Below are 17,594 nucleotides of genomic sequence, written 5' to 3' on the forward strand. Positions count from 1 at the left end.
ATTTAAACGAGTCATGCGAGTAGTGTGTAATGAAGTAACATAGACGACAGGTTTATGACCTTTTGACCTTCCTTCTTCTGTACAGCCAAACAGAAATACCGAAATAAATGAAAATTAAATTTAAATTAAATGGAGCCTATACGCTAATTCATGATATTGAAAAAGATGAAAACAAAGAATGTTTTTGCTGTATTATTATTTTAGTTCGTTTTGTAAAATGTAGTTTCAAAATACTCATTTTTATTTTATTAATAAGATATATTTTTTTGTTAGATTTAATTTTATGTATTTTGTAAATGTACTGTAGTAGCTATTGGATTAATGAGTTTTTGACTTCATAAAACTGCATTTAATCATGTGTAAGGTCTGACATGTCTACTTAAAGAAAATAACAAAAATGCACACTCGACTTAAATATTATCAGGCAGTACAGTGACGCCTAAAAGAAAAAGATGGGGGGGGGGTGTCGTGTCGGGGTCCACAAAGGCAAATCTCACAACTGTACGTTTTTTTTCTCCAAATATTCTGATCCTATTATGAAGCGAGCGGAGCCTATGGATGGATGTGTTGCATGCAGGCAGACTGGCCCCGCTAAGAAAGTCTTTTGTTTGCCTCCGATTTCACGTCATTGTCCAATCAAAGCAGCATTCTCCAGCACTGTGGGGGGGCCATAAATCCCGACTCCTCCAATGGCGCAGCTTTAACTGGATTTTGCCTAACTTAACGTAAGATCTTAAGACCAGAGATTTCTGAACATAAGCACAGTTTTCTTTCTTTTTTCTTTTTGATCAAAATCATCACAAACCTCATTTGCATAAAATCAAAGTAGATTCATTCCATTCTCCTCTTGGCTAATTCTGTGGTCCAATCAAGGTGACCCTTCTTCTTTTCATGTTTTTTTTTTTACGTCCTTTATAGTTTGATACAGCGGATATAAAAAGTCTACACACCCTTGTTCATATGCTAGGTTTTTATCATAGAAGAAATGAGACTATGATAAATTATTTGACGTTTTCTTCCATTAAGATGACCTCCAACCTCTATAGATTGTTTCAACGATGGTAAGTAAAACAAAAATAATAAATTATTGAGCAAGTGTTAACTCGTGTTAAATGGTTCAGATGTTCTAATAGGCTTTTCCTGCCCTGACTGAGGGGGAAAAAGGAACAGCCCACTAGAACAGCTGAACTTTATTTGGGGTTAATGAGAGGCATTTTAAATGGCAGCAGGTTTTTTTGTTCCGCAAAAAAAAAAAAAAACTTATTTACTGTCATGCCAAAGCAATTATGTATTTATTTGGCGTCATCTTGTTGCCAATAAACTATGTGGAGGTCAATTGAGCGGCTTCATTTAGACAAAAGTAGTGCTTAGCCGCCATCTTGTGGCATCTCCATGCCAAGGGACTACGTTGAAGTGAGTTGAGGGACTCCATTTAGACAAACCCTAACCCAAAAGTAGTGCTTTGGTGCCATCTTGTGGCACCTTGGTGCATGTTGAAGTGAGTTGAGGGGCTTCGTTTAGACAAAAGTAGTGCTTTGGCACAAAGGACCTACTGTAATTGAGTTGAGGGGCTTCATTTAGACAAAAGTAGTGCTTAGACACCATATCGGTGCCAAGGAATTATGTTAAAGTGAGTTGAGGGAATTTTTGTTTCGATACAGTGGACATTTAGATTCTAAATTCAAATGACTAACATTAAATTTTGTTATTATCAATATATGGATCTACCTGCAGCCTCATTCAAGTTCACTAAAATCAGATTACACTACCTGCGCCAATATTTGGACGTTTTTCTTTCAGCCAAGTTCGTTTCATTTCCATCTTGTGGCTGCAGGGCAGCGACACGACTTGGAATCATCACGATGACCTCACACAAGTACAACCGTCTGTTTCACTGCTGCTAACAAAGATGCATTTACTTTAATGCTTGATGTTTAATAATTCCGTTAATTATAATAAGCCACTATTACATTTTTATGAGAAAATCAAAGGATTTTATTTGTGCATATTCTAATAGGCTTTTAAGGGTGGAGGGTATTTAAAGCGTGAAAAATTGTCAAATTGGATTCGAACTTAGACGTATCCGTACAAGAGCGTATTTCATGCCGGCTCTGATTAAAACGGCGAGTGGCGAATGAAGGTTGATGTAAAAGGGGGTCAGCGGAGTCGGTCTCACGCTGGGCGCCGTGTTTCATACATCAGCGCTCGATGATTAAAGTCAAATTAAAACGTGCCATTTTCTTCACAACTGATTGACATCTCTTTATTGATTACATAAATATGTCTCAAGGATGATTGTGACCTTACAACAGTCTAGGATCCCATTCGAACCTTAAACATCCTAAAATAATCTGCCTTTATCATACGATTTGTATTGCAGGTCAAGATCCAAAGCGCCTGCGCACAAAAGGTGCATGTTACTAGTGTTTGATGACGTCATATGAGGTAAACGATTGCCAGTCATGTGGCTGCTGTTTGCTGATTTCACTCTCAAGCTCCATTTGGATTGTGCGCCATCTTGTGGACATTCTTGTGCAGCTCGAGAAAACCATAAATGGATTCTCAAGCTCGCTTTTGTTACCGTCTTTCTTTGCATGAGACAGACAAGAGATTGATTGGTTCCGCCGGCAGCCTTTGAACAAAAGCCTCGTGACTGGACCTTACAAAATGGTTGGTGAAAAAGCAAATACGTGATTTGCACTGATTGGACAAAAACGAAAAAAGGTCATGAAGGGTTAATTGATTCGAAGTGATGAGGGCTTTGTGTGCCTGGTCAGCATTGATTTAATTAATATCTTTAAATTAGGGCTCAACAATGTTGAAAAATAATCTAATTGTGATAGTTGTCCTACTAGTACACACAAATGTCATACAATAGTGAAACGGCAGCAGTAGGAATAAATGCTAATAACAAGAAGAAGAAGAAGAAGAAAGTCAAGAAAGTAGTTATAAGACACTATTATTGCACTCAATTGTCTTACTAGTTTTCATAACTCACTAGGACACCAGAACAACTAAATGCCATAGTGAGGCAAAACTGTGCACTATTTGACAGCTTTGTGCTACTAGTAGTATTAGTGACATTGTACATTTGTACTAGTTAACATCTAGCGTTTCACTAGTACTACTAGTAGCACAGAGAGATCATCTAGTGCATTGTTTTTGCCTTACTAATAGCATGTGGTTGTCTACTAGTTAACATCTAGCGCTTCACTAGTAATACTAGTCACATAGATATGTGAACTAGTGTGCAGTTATGCTTCACAAGTAGCATGTATTGTAGTTAAAGTTGTTAAAGTTGTCCTAGCTAGGGCACTGAATGTCTCACTAGTTGTCATAGTTCTGTAGCAGCTAGCAGTACACTAGTACCACTAGTAGCACATAGATGTTAACAAGCGCATTGTTTTTGACTTACTAATAGCATGTGGTTGTCTACTAGTTAATATCTGTGCTTCACTAGTAATACTAGTCACAGGGAAATGTGAACAAGTGTACAATTTTTCTTCACTAGTAGCATGTATTGTAGTTAAAGTTGTTAAAGTTGTCCTAGCTAGGGCACTGAATGTCTTTCTAGTTTTTATAACTCACTAGTAGCTGGCAGTTCTAGCAGCTAGCAGTTCACTAGTACTACTTGTGGCACATAGAGGTCAACTACTGCATTGCTCTTGGCTTATTAATAGCATGTGGTTGTCTACTACTTAACATCTAGCGCTTCACTATAGTTGCTTTACTAGTAGCATGCACCATAATTAAAGCCGTTACAGATGTAGTGTGCATACGTCATACAGTTAGGCAGTAGTGGAGAAAAAATAAGTTTTTAAGTGCAGATGTCAACTAGTGCACAGTTGTGGCTCAAAAGTAACGTGACAGCAAGAAAATTTTACTTTTTTTTCGGTAGGCTAGGAAGATTTTTTGGAGCGCGTTTGTGGGGATTTTTGTGAGCGGTCACTGATGTTGCACGTGAGAGAGGGCCTGGCTAGCACCCAATCCATGCTCTCATTCACTGCACTAGTGTTTTATGGTCTTGAGGACGGTGAGGGCTCCGTGCAAGCTCTTCCATATCAAGCGTCTCCAAGCGTGCCTTCACGGACCTCGCTTAGCGCACTGAGGCACAGTCAACAGCCTTCCCCAAACTCTCGTCATCAATTTGGACGTCGCAGGCTGCACTGCACGGCCGAGTACGGCACAGTCCTGACGTCCCGGGTTCACATCCCAGGCCCTCCTGGGTGGAGTTTGCGTGTTTTCTGGGATACTCCGGCTTCCTCACACATTCCTAAAACATAAACAGGACTTGTTTCTAACAAGAGGTTCAATTGTCATCACAAAAAGTTGTACCTTGAAGAATGAAAATGGACCCCTTTTAATCTCACAGTGTGAAATGAAAATGTCGGACTGCGCATGTGTGTAATCTAGAAATTCTAGAGCATGTATATTCCCATAGAAAATATGAACGTCAAGGGGCCTCAAAGAGATTTATTGCCTAAGTTTCACCTCGTGGGTGTGGAGCTGTCCAGTGCTGAAAACACAACGTAAGTCTGAAAAGTCAATTTGTAGTGTCACTGAAGTGCTTACAACACTTTTCAACACGTATGACAGCGTTCAAGATGCATAATTAGCACCAGTAGAGTATTTATGAATGGGGCGTACGATAGCGTGAGAGATGGTTGGTTGGTGCGAAAGTTATTTATTTACTACAAATTGTATCATTGTGTAAGTACTTTTTTTGCTATAGTGACGAACAGCGACAAGCATAAAGATGGAAGAAAGTGCAGAATGAATCACTTATGTTACATATACGTTTTTTTTGTTTTGTTTTTTATGTTCCTCGACTTCAATAAAGGTTGGTATGCTGGTTGATTTTTGGTTGCTTACTGCCATCTAGCGGATGTTTTAATAATGACACCCAACAATGTGTCTGAAATAACACGCTAAAGTGAGAAGCGCGTCCAAAAAATGAGCTAAGCAATGATGACACTCATCTGGAGAAAAAAAAAAAGTGTGTTGTATTTCCTGGAAGATTAATGAGTCTTGACAGGATATAAGAGGAGGTGGGAGGGGCACAAAATGGTAAACGATTGAAGGGTGGATTGTGACTATATGTCATGCTCTTTTCTTCTTTGTTTTATCACACACCTCAAAACCCCCACCCCCACGCCCCTCACATAATGTGATGCTCCACCAGCATCAAACTTGAGGTCCGTGACGAGGACTCGGAGAGCATCACTTCCCTCCTCCCAAAAAAAGAAAAAAGTCTCACAGGGCTGAGAAAAGAGAGCAAGCTGGAACCAGTGGAGACAAACGCACAAGGACGGCCGGGGATGAATCCTCATTCGTGGGCTTAAATGTCAACTCCAGACCGGACAAGGTCACCTTGCATGGCATCGCAAATCGAGTTTGGATTGCGCCTCGTCGTCTCGTCCGCGGTAAGAGCGCACGCAAACTCAAGGAAATGAAAATGCGCTTTATTATTTGTGGACGTGCAGTAACAGGTGGTGTCATCGAACTCGCTTTAAAATTAGATTTAATACAGTTTGTGCAAATAGATAGATAATTGATGTGGTTTAATGATTTTTTAGGATGCATGTTGACTTTTTTTTTTTGATAATAAAATAATGGCCTATACTCGCGTTTTGGTCGAACTATAAAACGATTGTTGCATGCATATAGGCTAATCCAACTTGAATGAGTGTAATTTGAAAAAAAATATTTTAAATGCACTGAAATGTGTTTTATTAAAGCAGCACGTGGATTGTCTTCTCTCCCGACCTGTGAGTCGCTCCTCTCTTCTTGGATAGATCTGCACTTAAAAAAAAAAAAAAAAAGGAGAGAGAGAGGGAGAAGAAGAAGACGAGGATATTTTGTTTTTTTTTTCTTTTTCTTTTTGGGAGTGGGTGGGGGCAACGGGGGAGAAGCTGAGGACTTTGGCTGCTTGGAGTCTGCACTGGATTGATGGCGTCTGCACCGTCCTCCTCCTCCGATGGCGATCCGGATCCCAACGCGACAAATTTACGGCCACCGGGCTCAAGTAGGTGCTCGGCAGATAAAATGCGATTCCACGCGTGTTATTTAGGCCTATTTCGTGGGTCATTAATCATTCCCATTCAAGGGGGGAGGAAAGTGGGGAGGGAGGGCGTTGAAAGAGGTTCTTTCTTTGCTGCATTACGGAACCCCTGGTCATTATTATTATTATTATTACTTTTATTATTACTATTATTGTTATTATTATTATTATTATTTCCGATGTGTTTTTGCTGTCGGTCTGTGTTGTATAAGCGGCCACAGGGATGCAGGCATGCAAAGAGAGAGAGAGAGAGAGAGAGAGAGAGCCTGAAGTGGCAAGCAATTAATTGAGCCATATTAAATTGGCCTTAATGCAACCACTTGAGCATTTGCAGCCCGAAGAAATATTTCCAAGAACAAAACAAGACCAGTGAATAGTGGCGCATTCTGCCATGTGTTTGTTTCAGTCAGTTTTGTTGGTGTGTATTTAAAAAAAAAAAAAACATTTAAAAAAAAAAGTGACACGGGTCGAAACAGCGGATCACAGGCCAATTATTTGTCTAATGATCCAAAGCAGAGGGTTAAAATGTGGATTTGGTGCCACCAAATTGTTTTTTTTTTTTCTTCATTTCATTGTCGGAAACAACCGACCCCCCCCCCCCCTCCCCTTCCCCCCTCCACGCTGGCGTCTGTGAGCCCATGATAAGGCGCCGCGGAGTTGTCTTGCCCCTTTTTACACGATACCATTTTTCAAGCTGAGGCATAATTAATTGAAAGTGAATTTGGGTCATGAAGGGGCTAAGTGTAGAGGGCCATCGAAATGCTGTTTATCCTTGCTTGTTATTACAATTTTAGCATTGGACTGTCTATTTATTTCGCTTATTTTGAAGCACTTTTATATGTATTTAGGCTATGACGCTTGGTGTGGAGTTGCTCATGGATGTACAAGAAAACTGGGGATGAAAATTTGTGGTAAGTGTGCAAAATGTATTTATTTATTACATTTTTCTCCAAATATAAAACCCGCACGAAATGAGTGATTAAGTTCTAGATCGCTGCTGAGTGGAAGCTGATGAAATAAAAGGAGAGAATTAGCGATGGATTTTACGATGTACTTCCCTGAGAGTCTATTTCAGCGCGTTGATGCGAGCTGACACATCCCATAATAGTGACTGTCACGCACCGGTGGGCTGCACACTTTTTGACCGACACGTTCCGCCGCTTTCATCAGGACCATTTAATTAGCCGGCAGTCTTCATTTGCATTATAAAAGACTGCCATGAAAAAAAAAAAGAGCATCAATAGATTTACAATAAACAAATGTCCAAAGGAGCTGCAAGGTATTGAGATTGTAATTTTCTGATTTAGTGCACCTTTTCTTGTGGCTGATCTGGGATTTGCGACGTGTTCACTCAAATGTAACGCTTTAGTACGAATTGCAGCAACGGTTTGATTAGCTGCTGATGTCGTCATGTTGCCTCCCCCCCCCCCCTATGACTGGGGGCCTCTTTGGGCCCTGAAAGGAACAGAGTAGCAGACTAGTTGAAAACCAAACAGTTGGCGGACATCACCGTCATGCATATGCTACGTATGTCATCTATTCTAGGTTTCCTGCAGAAGAATAACAACGTGGAGGACCGCAGCAGGTTCGCGGGAACCTTCAAGGAGCGCGCGGCCAGGAGCTTCATGCATACGTGCGACAACAGCGGCGGGGGCGCGCGTTTCACACGCACGGAAATGGACTTCTCCAACTTGTTTGCCAGAGGTAGGTGAAAGTCATTTGGTCACAATGTCTAGAAAATGGGAGAGGGGGTGCAAAATAAAACGCATGATAGGGTTTGACTTGTCACTTGGTGATCTAATTTCTCAAAACAAAAGCGAAACTGTTCACATTTCCCAGAACAAAACTAACACCGGTGGGCTGGCTCCCTTTTGTGGTACGTGAAAGAATTGCAGTTCAGTTGTGTTTAACTTTTACTTCCTATATTCTGTCAGCCCCAGACAGTGTTAGTAGTTGTCATATTAAATATTATACTGTGGATATAAAAAGTCTACACACCCCTGTTCAAAGTTTCAGTGATATGGAAAAAATTTGATCAAGATAAATCTTTTTTTTTTTTTTTTACCACCATTAATGTGACCTATAATGGACCATAACAAACACTTGTGGGGCAGCAGCATGTTTTGGCCTTGTTTTTTCTTCATTTGGAACTAAGGCCAAGATGGCCAAATTTGAAGCCAATGTCAGCACAAACCCTTCATTTGAAATAAAAAAAAAAGAAAATGTCAGCAAAAGGGGACTATAGAACAACTGACAACTTATTTGGGGATATTTTGGGAACTTCCAGTGATGGGGTTGCCCACACTTATGCAACTACATTGTGTTTAGTTAATTGTTTTTATTTTCCATCTAAAAAAAAGTAAAATTAATAGTGTTGAATTTTTTTAAATTATTCATTTGTTTGTTTTTATATCGCAAAATCAATTTAACCGGGGTGTGTAGACTTTTTATATCCTTTGTGTAAAATGCTGCAGGAATGAAACCAAATCACCTGTGATTTAACATTAATTCCAAACCATCTTCATATTTAGTTGACTCCAATTTTCTATTATTTAAAATTAGCCACCACTCTCACCAAGTGAGGTTTTTTTTTTTCTTCGCAGAGCTGTTACCTGCCAAAAATGGAGAGGAGCCCACCATGCAGTTCCTGCTGGAGGTGGTGGAAATCCTCACCAGCTACATCCGCAAAACTTTCGACAGATCCACCAAGGTGCTGGACTTCCACCACCCGCACCAGCTGTTGGAGGGCATGGAAGGCTTCAACTTGGAACTCTCAGACCAGCCCGAGTCCTTGGAGCAGATCCTGGTGGACTGTCGGGACACTCTCAAGTATGGCGTCAGGACAGGTGAGGGGGGGACAATGAAGTCTAGAGAAGCTCAGTCGTTAGCATAGCATTTACCTTCTTCGTGGTGTCTTTTGATTGGTCAATGTGCAGGTCATCCCAGGTTCTTCAACCAGCTCTCCACTGGGTTGGACATTGTCGGTTTGGCAGGAGAGTGGCTCACATCCACGGCCAACACCAACATGTAAGCGGCTTCCATATGGAAGCATATTCCTTTTTCCATTCCTTTATTCCAACACACCTTCAAAAGTGCATGAAGTCACTCAAAAATATCAAATGTGTCAAAACAAGATGCTACGAGAGCCATACCACCCACTTTGGATCATCTCCTTTGGTCTGCCCTCACTCTGTGTTCACATGATTCCGCCCTGCAGGCCAACTAAATTACATATTGATTCACATCCACAGTGGTGGCGATGTTTCATGTGACGCTAGTTCCAGTGGCGTAACAATTCCAGAGAGAGGCTATAGGACGGGATGGCAACCTTAAATAAAGTGAAGAAAAAAAAAAGTTCTTATATATATATATATATATATAAAAAAAACAACAGTGTGTTGCATTTAAGAAATCAATAAACTGCTGCAGAGAACACAACAATTTTTTTTTTACATGTAACAAACATTTTGAACTTTGGAAAAAAGCACTTGATTGAAGCTTACTTAATACTTTTGAATAACATCCCTCTCATATTTACGAACGTAACGAGCGCTTAAATTATATCACTTAAAAAAGTCAGATTACAAAATTAATTATAGATTATTATAAAAAAAATAAAAAAAATAAAAAAATAAAAAATAAAAAAATAAAAAAAATAAAAATAAATAAAAATAAATAAAAATAAAAATAAAAATAAAAATAAAAATAAAAATAAAAATAAAAATAAAAATAAAAATAAAAATAAAAATAAAAATAAAAATAAAAATAAAAATAAAAATAAAAATAAAAATAAAAAATGTGATTTTGGGTCTTGAAACTCAGCGTACAGCATCGATATATTAAATTATTATATTAAAAATAAAAAATGTGATTTTGGGTCTTGAAACTCAGCGTACAGCATCGATATATTAAATTATTATATTAAAAACAAAAAATATTTAATTTGTTACAAGAGTGCCATCATCTTTGTATTTAGAATTACAGTTGTAGAATTAACTAACTAAAAAAAATGCTTACCAGCCCTGCTAAAATGCAACATTATTTAAATAGAATATTTTCATTTTTGTACTGTATATTTAAGTGCACTGCACTGCATCAAAATGTGTCCCGGTGCAGTAATAATCCGCTGCAGAAATTACTGCCCTATTTTAAGGTATCGGGTACTCCTGGGGTGTGCTGTAACCAGCCACTGATACTTAAGGCAAAAATATAAAATTAGAAAAAATTCCTGGGAAATTTTGAATGGGACTGCTGACTCTTGCAAGGTGGAAAGACGCATGTGGTACTTTTAGCAATATAAAATAAAAGTAAATCTGACGTTGAGTCCTCCTTGGCAGCAGATGGCGCTATGTTGAAGAAGTTTGACTGAATCATCATCTGTGTCAGAAAGAAATATCTATTAGTAAATTAAATTTTATTTACTAAAAGTAGTAGAGGTATCATTACTCGGCTCTGTATCGGTGATGATCTAAAAAAAAAAAAAAAAGTGGTATCGAACATCCCTACTCCTGAATATTTCACAACAAATGTGGTGTGACCCGTTTAGAAATCCAAGATAGAAAGCAGGCCTAAGAATGTCAACCTTTTTTTTTTTCACCAGTATGTATTTTCCGTGTCACAGGTTCACCTATGAGATCGCGCCCGTCTTCGTACTGATGGAGCAGCTGACATTGAAAAAGATGCGAGAGTTCATCGGCTGGCCCGAGGAGGAGGGGGATGGAATATTTTCTCCAGGTAAGAAACGCAGCCCCGACCCCGGCTAGTGAGCCAGTGCGCTTGCGTCACGCTTGAGCGAGCACACTGTGGGACGGCTGCTGAGCGAGCCCATCTGCTTTCCTGCAGGAGGAGCCATTTCCAACATGTACGGCGTGATGATTGCACGTTACAAGTTCTTCCCCGAGGTGAAAAGCAAAGGCATGGCAGCTGCACCTCGACTGGTTCTCTTCACCTCTGAGCATGTTCGTTCAACACCGTCGCTCGGCACAGACCATTTGCTGTCGTGTATGCAGATGAGATGCTAATTCAAACTCTCTTCTGGCAGAGCCACTACTCAATCAAAAAGGCCAGCGCAGCATTGGGCTTCGGAACGGACAACTTGATTCTGCTCAGGACAGATGAGAGGTTGTTAATTGTTCGTTTTTTATTTTTGTTTTGAAGGAAGTGTGGAACCGACAATGTGGAGTAAGCATTTGTTGACTGGCAAATACGTTTAAACATACTTGCAAATATGTTTGAATATACTTAGGCTAAATGCTAAAAACTAAATATGGAGTATTGAATTGTGCGTGCTCAAGCAAAAAATATTTTTTTTATCCCCGCATTTGACCTACAATATATCAATACTTCTGAAAAGTAAAAATTGCTTATTCTTATTTTTTTTGTGGTGCATGATTTCAGTTCAGCATAATGTCACGGGATATGTGTGATCATTTTATTTTTTCAAAGTAGTGATCATTTACTTACTTTACTTAGCAAGTCAATGCCCCATGGGATTATGGGAGAAAAATGCTACGTTTTTAGCATTTAGCCTACAAGTGCATCCGAGCATATTTGCAAATACTTTTGAATGTATTTAAAATGTTTTAAATGTATTTTTGTTCGAAATTATTTGCCAACCCAAATGTTTCCATGCTTGTGTATGTTTTGACTTAAGTTTAAAAAATTCTGTTAGTTTTAATCCATCATTACAGCAGATTTATTAGTTGTTGTTAAAAAAAAAAAAAGAATCTCCCTCGTAGTTTAGTTTTATTAGTTTTAGTGTTAGTTTTATTTTTTTTTTTTTATTTGTCAAACATACTTGCAAATACATTTGAGCAGTTTTAAATACGTCAGTCAAAAATTACTTTACATTGGCAGTTCCACGCTTCCGTACACTTTGACTTTAGATTCAATTCGTTTTAATCACTCCTTAGAGTGGGTTTGTTAGTTTGCTTGTTTTTTAATGGCCGAACAGTAATACAGAAATAAATACATTTAAAAAGTAATCTCCAAAAGTTCATATATGAAATAAAATGACAAGATGAAAACAAATGACATTTTTGCGAGAATTATAGTTCGTTTTAAATATTTTATTCAATTAATGAAAATGTATTTTTATTATACTTATTGCTGACAAGTGAATTTTCTTTTCCAGAGGAAGAGTCATTCCTGCTGATTTGGAAGCCAAAGTAATCGAAGCCAAGCAAAAGGTAAAAATTCAAGAACATTTTCTAAATGGCACTCGAACTACAGTGTAGAAGCAAATGTTCTCATAGAAAATAATGGAAATAGAATGACAGTAAATAGCGAAAAAAAACACCAGCCCCCTTAAAAAGTTGTCTAATAGTTTTAATAGTAAACATACTACAAACTATCATCCCAAAATATACTACAAGTCAGCTTAGCTTAATGCTAACAAACAACGTAAAACACCATAGACGAGCTTGCGAATAGCATTGGTGTCACTGAGTTCGAACCTTTTAAGAAGATTATATTCTATATCTTCTATGTATTTTCCTCATTACTCATTTCTCAAATCCCAATGGACATCAGCAGATTTTTCGTGTGGTTGTAGTACCGAAACAAAAAAGCAAAACATACTCGTGGAGATAATTTTGTGGATGGATGACAGTGGTTTGACTTCTCCAGTTTACTGAGACTTTCAGGATGTACTCCCAGAATAGTTTGATCAAATTCAAAATGGCTACTGTATTTTTTTATCCAGTTTACAACGAGGCACTCATCTACAGTCTGCTGCAGTTTGCCAGGGCAAACGAGGTTATATATTAATATTACTTCAGTCTGCTCTCATATGAGGCGCCTTTGGAGCAAAGTATTGCGAGTCATTCTTCAAGGCAAAGTGATGCGAGGGCTGGAGGGGGCGGGCAAGCAATTTTGTTCAAACCATATCTGCAGAGAGCAGGAGTGCATTATTACGGAAATGCTCCATCCTGTCTTTTTTATGTCAGGGAAAGAACATCATTAACGACGTGTTGTTTCCTTTGCAGGGCTTCGTCCCCATGTATGTGAACGCCACGGCCGGCACCACCGTCTACGGCGCCTTTGATCCCATCAATGAGATCGCCGACATTTGTGAAAAATACAACATGTGGCTTCATGTGGACGTAAGGGATCGTCATTAAATTGAAGTGTAGAGTCCATTTTGAAAGTATTAGTGCAAAAAAAAAAAAATGTGTGCAGGGTGCTTGGGGAGGAGGTTTGCTGATGTCGAGGAAACACAGATACAAGCTGAATGGAGTCCAGAGGTAAAACAATAATACACTGGTAAAGTTAGCACTAAACTTAAACGCTATGACTGGAAGTGTTTCCGCTACAAAAAAAAAAAAATAATAATAATTTACTATTTCATTTTTTATTTTTTTTTTTAAACCTGTTGTGTAAATCAAAAGTGTCAGTACAGATATTCGAGATAAAAATAGTCATCCAAATTATATAATTGAGTAAAAAAAAAAAAAGAGTAAAATGTACTTAAGTAAAAATTATTGCGTACCAAAAATGCATACAATTGTCGGTATCAGGGGGAAAAAAACCTTAGCAATGGTGTTTCTTGGCTTTGAACCCGAGATATAAACACAAGATGGGTCGTCCCGCGCTGTGAGCCAACGGGAAGAAACGTAACCACAGGGCGGCCATCTTGGGACAGGTCTACTCGATCACTCCTAACATTACAGTCAATGGAGCGCAGACTTTAAAACAACTGTAGATTGCTCAACTCTCCCAAATTCTCAACCGATTTTCCTTTTTGTTGTTAGATATGACACAAACAACTATGCCACATTTAAAAAAAAAAGCGTGGAAAAGTTGGATTCTGTGCCGTAAGACATCGAGTCTTTACTCATGAGAGCAGTCCCCTGTCCTAAGATGGCCGACCAGTGATTACATTGCCGACTCGTCTGGTGTTTCTATCTACACTTTGAACTACTATAAAGTATTTGCGCTTTGTTACTTCCCGCCACTGGCTCTCTTCCAATCAGAGCGCCTTTGCTTTTGTAGAAAATCCAACTTCAAATTCTCATGAGAACAAGCTGCGCTCAACCGCAAACATTTGACAGGTTTTTATAAACTACCGACATTACAGTCTCCCCTCGCGTGTATCGTAAGCTTTAGTGACTATTGATTGGTGACCTCGACAAAACAGGTGAACATATCTGAACTCATCGAGGTTCTATGATGTGTGCAGAGCCAACTCAGTAACCTGGAACCCCCACAAGATGATGGGGGTGCCGCTGCAGTGTTCCGCCATACTGGTCAGAGAGAGGGTGAGAGAAAGTTTGGTTTCTTTCTTTTGTAGTTTTTTTTTAAATTTTTTTTTTAATACTCTTCATGCTTCCAGGGCTTGTTACAAGGCTGCAACTCCATGTGCGCTGGCTACCTCTTCCAGCCGGACAAGCAGTATGACGTGGCGTACGACACAGGAGACAAGGCCATTCAGTGCGGTCGCCATGTTGACATATTCAAGTTCTGGCTCATGTGGAAGGCAAAGGTATCTATACACTATTATGTATTCATATTTTGTGTATTTGTATTCATATTTTATATTTACATCAGTCATGGTTGTTGTCGTCTTGTGACTTTTGACTCGGCTTAGTGTTGCATATTTCATATTTATCAATTTCCTACCTTGTTAAATGTTTGTTGATCATTATGGTGTAAAATGATCAGTGTCTTCACATAGATCATTATAATTGATTAATTATAATATATATGTATAATTAGATATAATTGACCTTAAACATTTCTTGACAATAATATGTTACCTAACTAGTCTAAACATGACATTCTGATTAATATTATATCTGTGGTATAGGAGTTATGAAGCAAAATGTAGCCGTTTTTATCCATCTGAGCGGGCGGCCATTTAGTCCTAACTAACCCTAAACCCTAAACCCTAACCCTAACCCTAACCCTAACCCTAACCAAAATGGCCGCCTTCTGATATTGATAAAAAACTGCTGGATTTTGCTTCTTAACTCATATTCCATTAACACAATATTAACCAGAATACCGTGTTTAGACTAGTGGGGCTGCATCGAATATATTATTGTCAAGATTCTTTTTTTTGGTGTACTTCCTCTTTTACTCATTCACTGCCATTAACGGCTATAGACGTCAAATGTTCATTTGAACTATTTCTATTAGTTTAACATTTTTTCCCCACTTTTGTTAACAACAGTATGAACACCTAGATTTTTTTTATTGTACATTTAGAACAGATATAAAATGTGTGATTAATCGTGAGTTAACTTGTGAAGTCATGCAATTAATTACGATTCAAATTTTTAATCGCCTGACGCTCCTCATTTTTAATCATCTTTTCTTCTTTTTTTTTAAAAAAAAAATTAACATTTTTAAATGTAATTAATTATTGACTTCAATAGTTTGGACATTTTCACTAAGGGGTGTACTCACATTTGTTGCCAGCAGTTGTTGAGCTGTTTTACAACTATTTGATTTACATTGTAGGAAAGATATAATATTTCAAATATTTCGACAAATGTTGAGGTTGTGCTCACTTTTGTGAGACTAATATAATGATTTTTACAACCTCTTCTTACGCTCCTTATGGAGCAAACACGCATCATCGTTTTGTTTTTTTTCTCCCTACCTCAAAAGGGAACTGTGGGATTCGAACAACATATTGACAAGTGTCTGGATTTGTCATTATACCTTTACCACAAAATCAAAGACAGAGAAGGCTTCGAGATGGTGTTTAACACAGAGGTGAGATCATATATATATATATATATATAATAACATTCCCCTGTAGCAAAAAATTCTGTTTTTGCCAAACTGCACCAATATTGCGTCAGTGTGAGCGCATATCATCTTTTGTTTCGAATGGCCCTTCTCTTATCAGCCGCAGCACACCAACGTATGCTTCTGGTACCTTCCGCTGAGTCTCCGTGGCATGCCTGCTGGCAAAGAGAGACAAGAGAGGTTGCACAAGGTAACGACTCATTAATCTGCTTTAAAATTCACTTCCACGTCCGTTTCCCAGATAAAGTCGAATGCTTCTAAAGAACCTTCGATTTAGAGTCGAACCAATAATTTATGGGAAAACACTGGCTAAGCATGTCATACAGTAGTCAGGGTTACTATTCCAAAGGGGCATTGTGAACATACTGTGAATTTGTGTCAACCTCATATTCAATTTTGCCTCTATTTGTGAGCAGACTTTTGAGGTTCCACTGATTAGATCTGAGTTTGAATGAGCATGATTTCCTCCAAAGGTGGCCCCAAAGATCAAGGCCATGATGATGGAGTCTGGCACCACGATGGTGGGCTACCAGCCTCAAGGAGAGAAGGTCAACTTCTTCCGCATGGTCATCTCCAATGCGGCTGCTACTAGGTCAGATATCGACTTTCTGGTGGAGGAAATCGAAAGACTCGGGCACGATTTGTAAGGACGAAATGTACTTCATACGCGCAAAAATACCCTGGAGGACACATCATTAGGTACGCTTGCACAATCCGATGAGCTCCAATGCAAACACCATATCAAAAAGTCTACTTGTAATTTTGTTTGTGTTGGTTCTCATTACATCGTACCTAATGTTGTGACCTGCGATACTTACTGAAAGCGTGGAGCATTTGCTCTTATCTACTGATAACGGACCACTAAAAATGTCATGTATTCTATGCAGACTAGTTTAGAAGACTGATTGAACGTAAAAAAAAAAAAAAACAGTGACAAAAGAGCACAACCTTATAGCATTGACATGTAAGTTATGCATAATACAGTATATATGTACCTGTATGTTGATAGGCCATGTTGTTTATGTCATGCTCAAATCAATCATTCCCTTGGACATCACATTAGTGGTAATTTCAAGTCTAAACAGTATGATGCAGTCAATGTAACATGTATTGTACTTATAATGGCTGTCTTTTTAGATATTTTTGGTGTAGATTGTGTATAGTATTGTTACAAAGTATGTGTTTTACGGTGACAGAACCTTATATGTAAATGAATCATATTCTAACAGATGTATCACTTTATTTAACTATGAGAATATAATTGTGGATATTTAATCTACTATATTTTCCATGTGTAAAATATTATTTGTCATATTTGTTCTTTTATAGATCAGCGTTTTTGGATTTGCATCAGTCTTTATGTGCTTTAGTGAACCAAAGACGGGTTGAGTTGCATTATCGAACGCGTTCATTGCCCTTATGGATCAAATCACGTTTATAGAAGATTACTGTGCAATATGTGTTGTGTTAACTGTGCAAAGTCGTTTTGTTGGAAGAAAAGCACAATGCTGAAATGCTACGACAACGATTGTTTCTACGATTACGTGTTCGTCCCAGTGGCAACCACAGTACGCAACATGCTCGCCAAAGGCACACTTTTTTGTGGAGAACTGAAGGAGTATTTATCATGAAGAATTTAACTCGCACAGTGTTTGCTGTTGTAATGAGAACTAAATAACATTCCGGAATCAGATGAAATGTCAATGTAGGCACTTTAACGTCTCATTTCCAGAGTAGTACTGTTGTAACCACAGTTTGAATAAAGATATGAGCTGTC

At 38.4% G+C, this 17,594-nt stretch overlaps 1 protein-coding gene across 3 annotated transcripts; it reads left to right on the forward strand.

The window, feature by feature from the left end:
• The first annotated feature begins 5,176 nt into the window (after positions 1-5,176).
• gad1a (glutamate decarboxylase 1a) lies at positions 5,177-17,594 on the forward strand. 3 transcript variants are annotated; one of them, XM_077580443.1, is made up of 17 exons: positions 5,177-5,423; positions 5,739-6,025; positions 6,910-6,972; positions 7,607-7,765; positions 8,665-8,907; positions 8,998-9,088; positions 10,683-10,795; positions 10,904-11,019; positions 11,103-11,182; positions 12,195-12,249; positions 13,048-13,164; positions 13,241-13,305; positions 14,241-14,319; positions 14,394-14,543; positions 15,674-15,781; positions 15,918-16,007; positions 16,291-17,594. In XM_077580443.1, exons 2-17 carry the CDS (start codon positions 5,950-5,952, stop codon positions 16,462-16,464), a joined length of 1,779 nt encoding a protein of 592 aa, XP_077436569.1. In that variant the 5' UTR covers positions 5,177-5,423; positions 5,739-5,949; the 3' UTR covers positions 16,465-17,594. The 3 variants fall into 3 exon arrangements, with proteins under 3 accessions (XP_077436569.1, XP_077436567.1, XP_077436568.1); XM_077580441.1 differs by having other exon boundaries at positions 5,742-6,025; XM_077580442.1 differs by having other exon boundaries at positions 5,177-6,025.

This window comes from Vanacampus margaritifer, chromosome 11 (assembly GCF_051991255.1).
Source record: "Vanacampus margaritifer isolate UIUO_Vmar chromosome 11, RoL_Vmar_1.0, whole genome shotgun sequence".
Classification (NCBI taxonomy): Eukaryota; Metazoa; Chordata; class Actinopteri; order Syngnathiformes; family Syngnathidae; genus Vanacampus; species Vanacampus margaritifer.

Coding starts and splice junctions, on each gene's coding strand:
- gad1a (XM_077580442.1), top strand. CDS start 5,950: ATGGCGTCTGCACCGTCCTCCTCCTCCGATGGCGATCCGGATCCCAAC. Junction 8,908..8,997: donor CAAGTATGGCGTCAGGACAG/GTGAGGGGGGGA, acceptor GTCAATGTGCAG/GTCATCCCAGGTTCTTCAAC. Junction 15,782..15,917: donor AGATGGTGTTTAACACAGAG/GTGAGATCATAT, acceptor TTCTCTTATCAG/CCGCAGCACACCAACGTATG.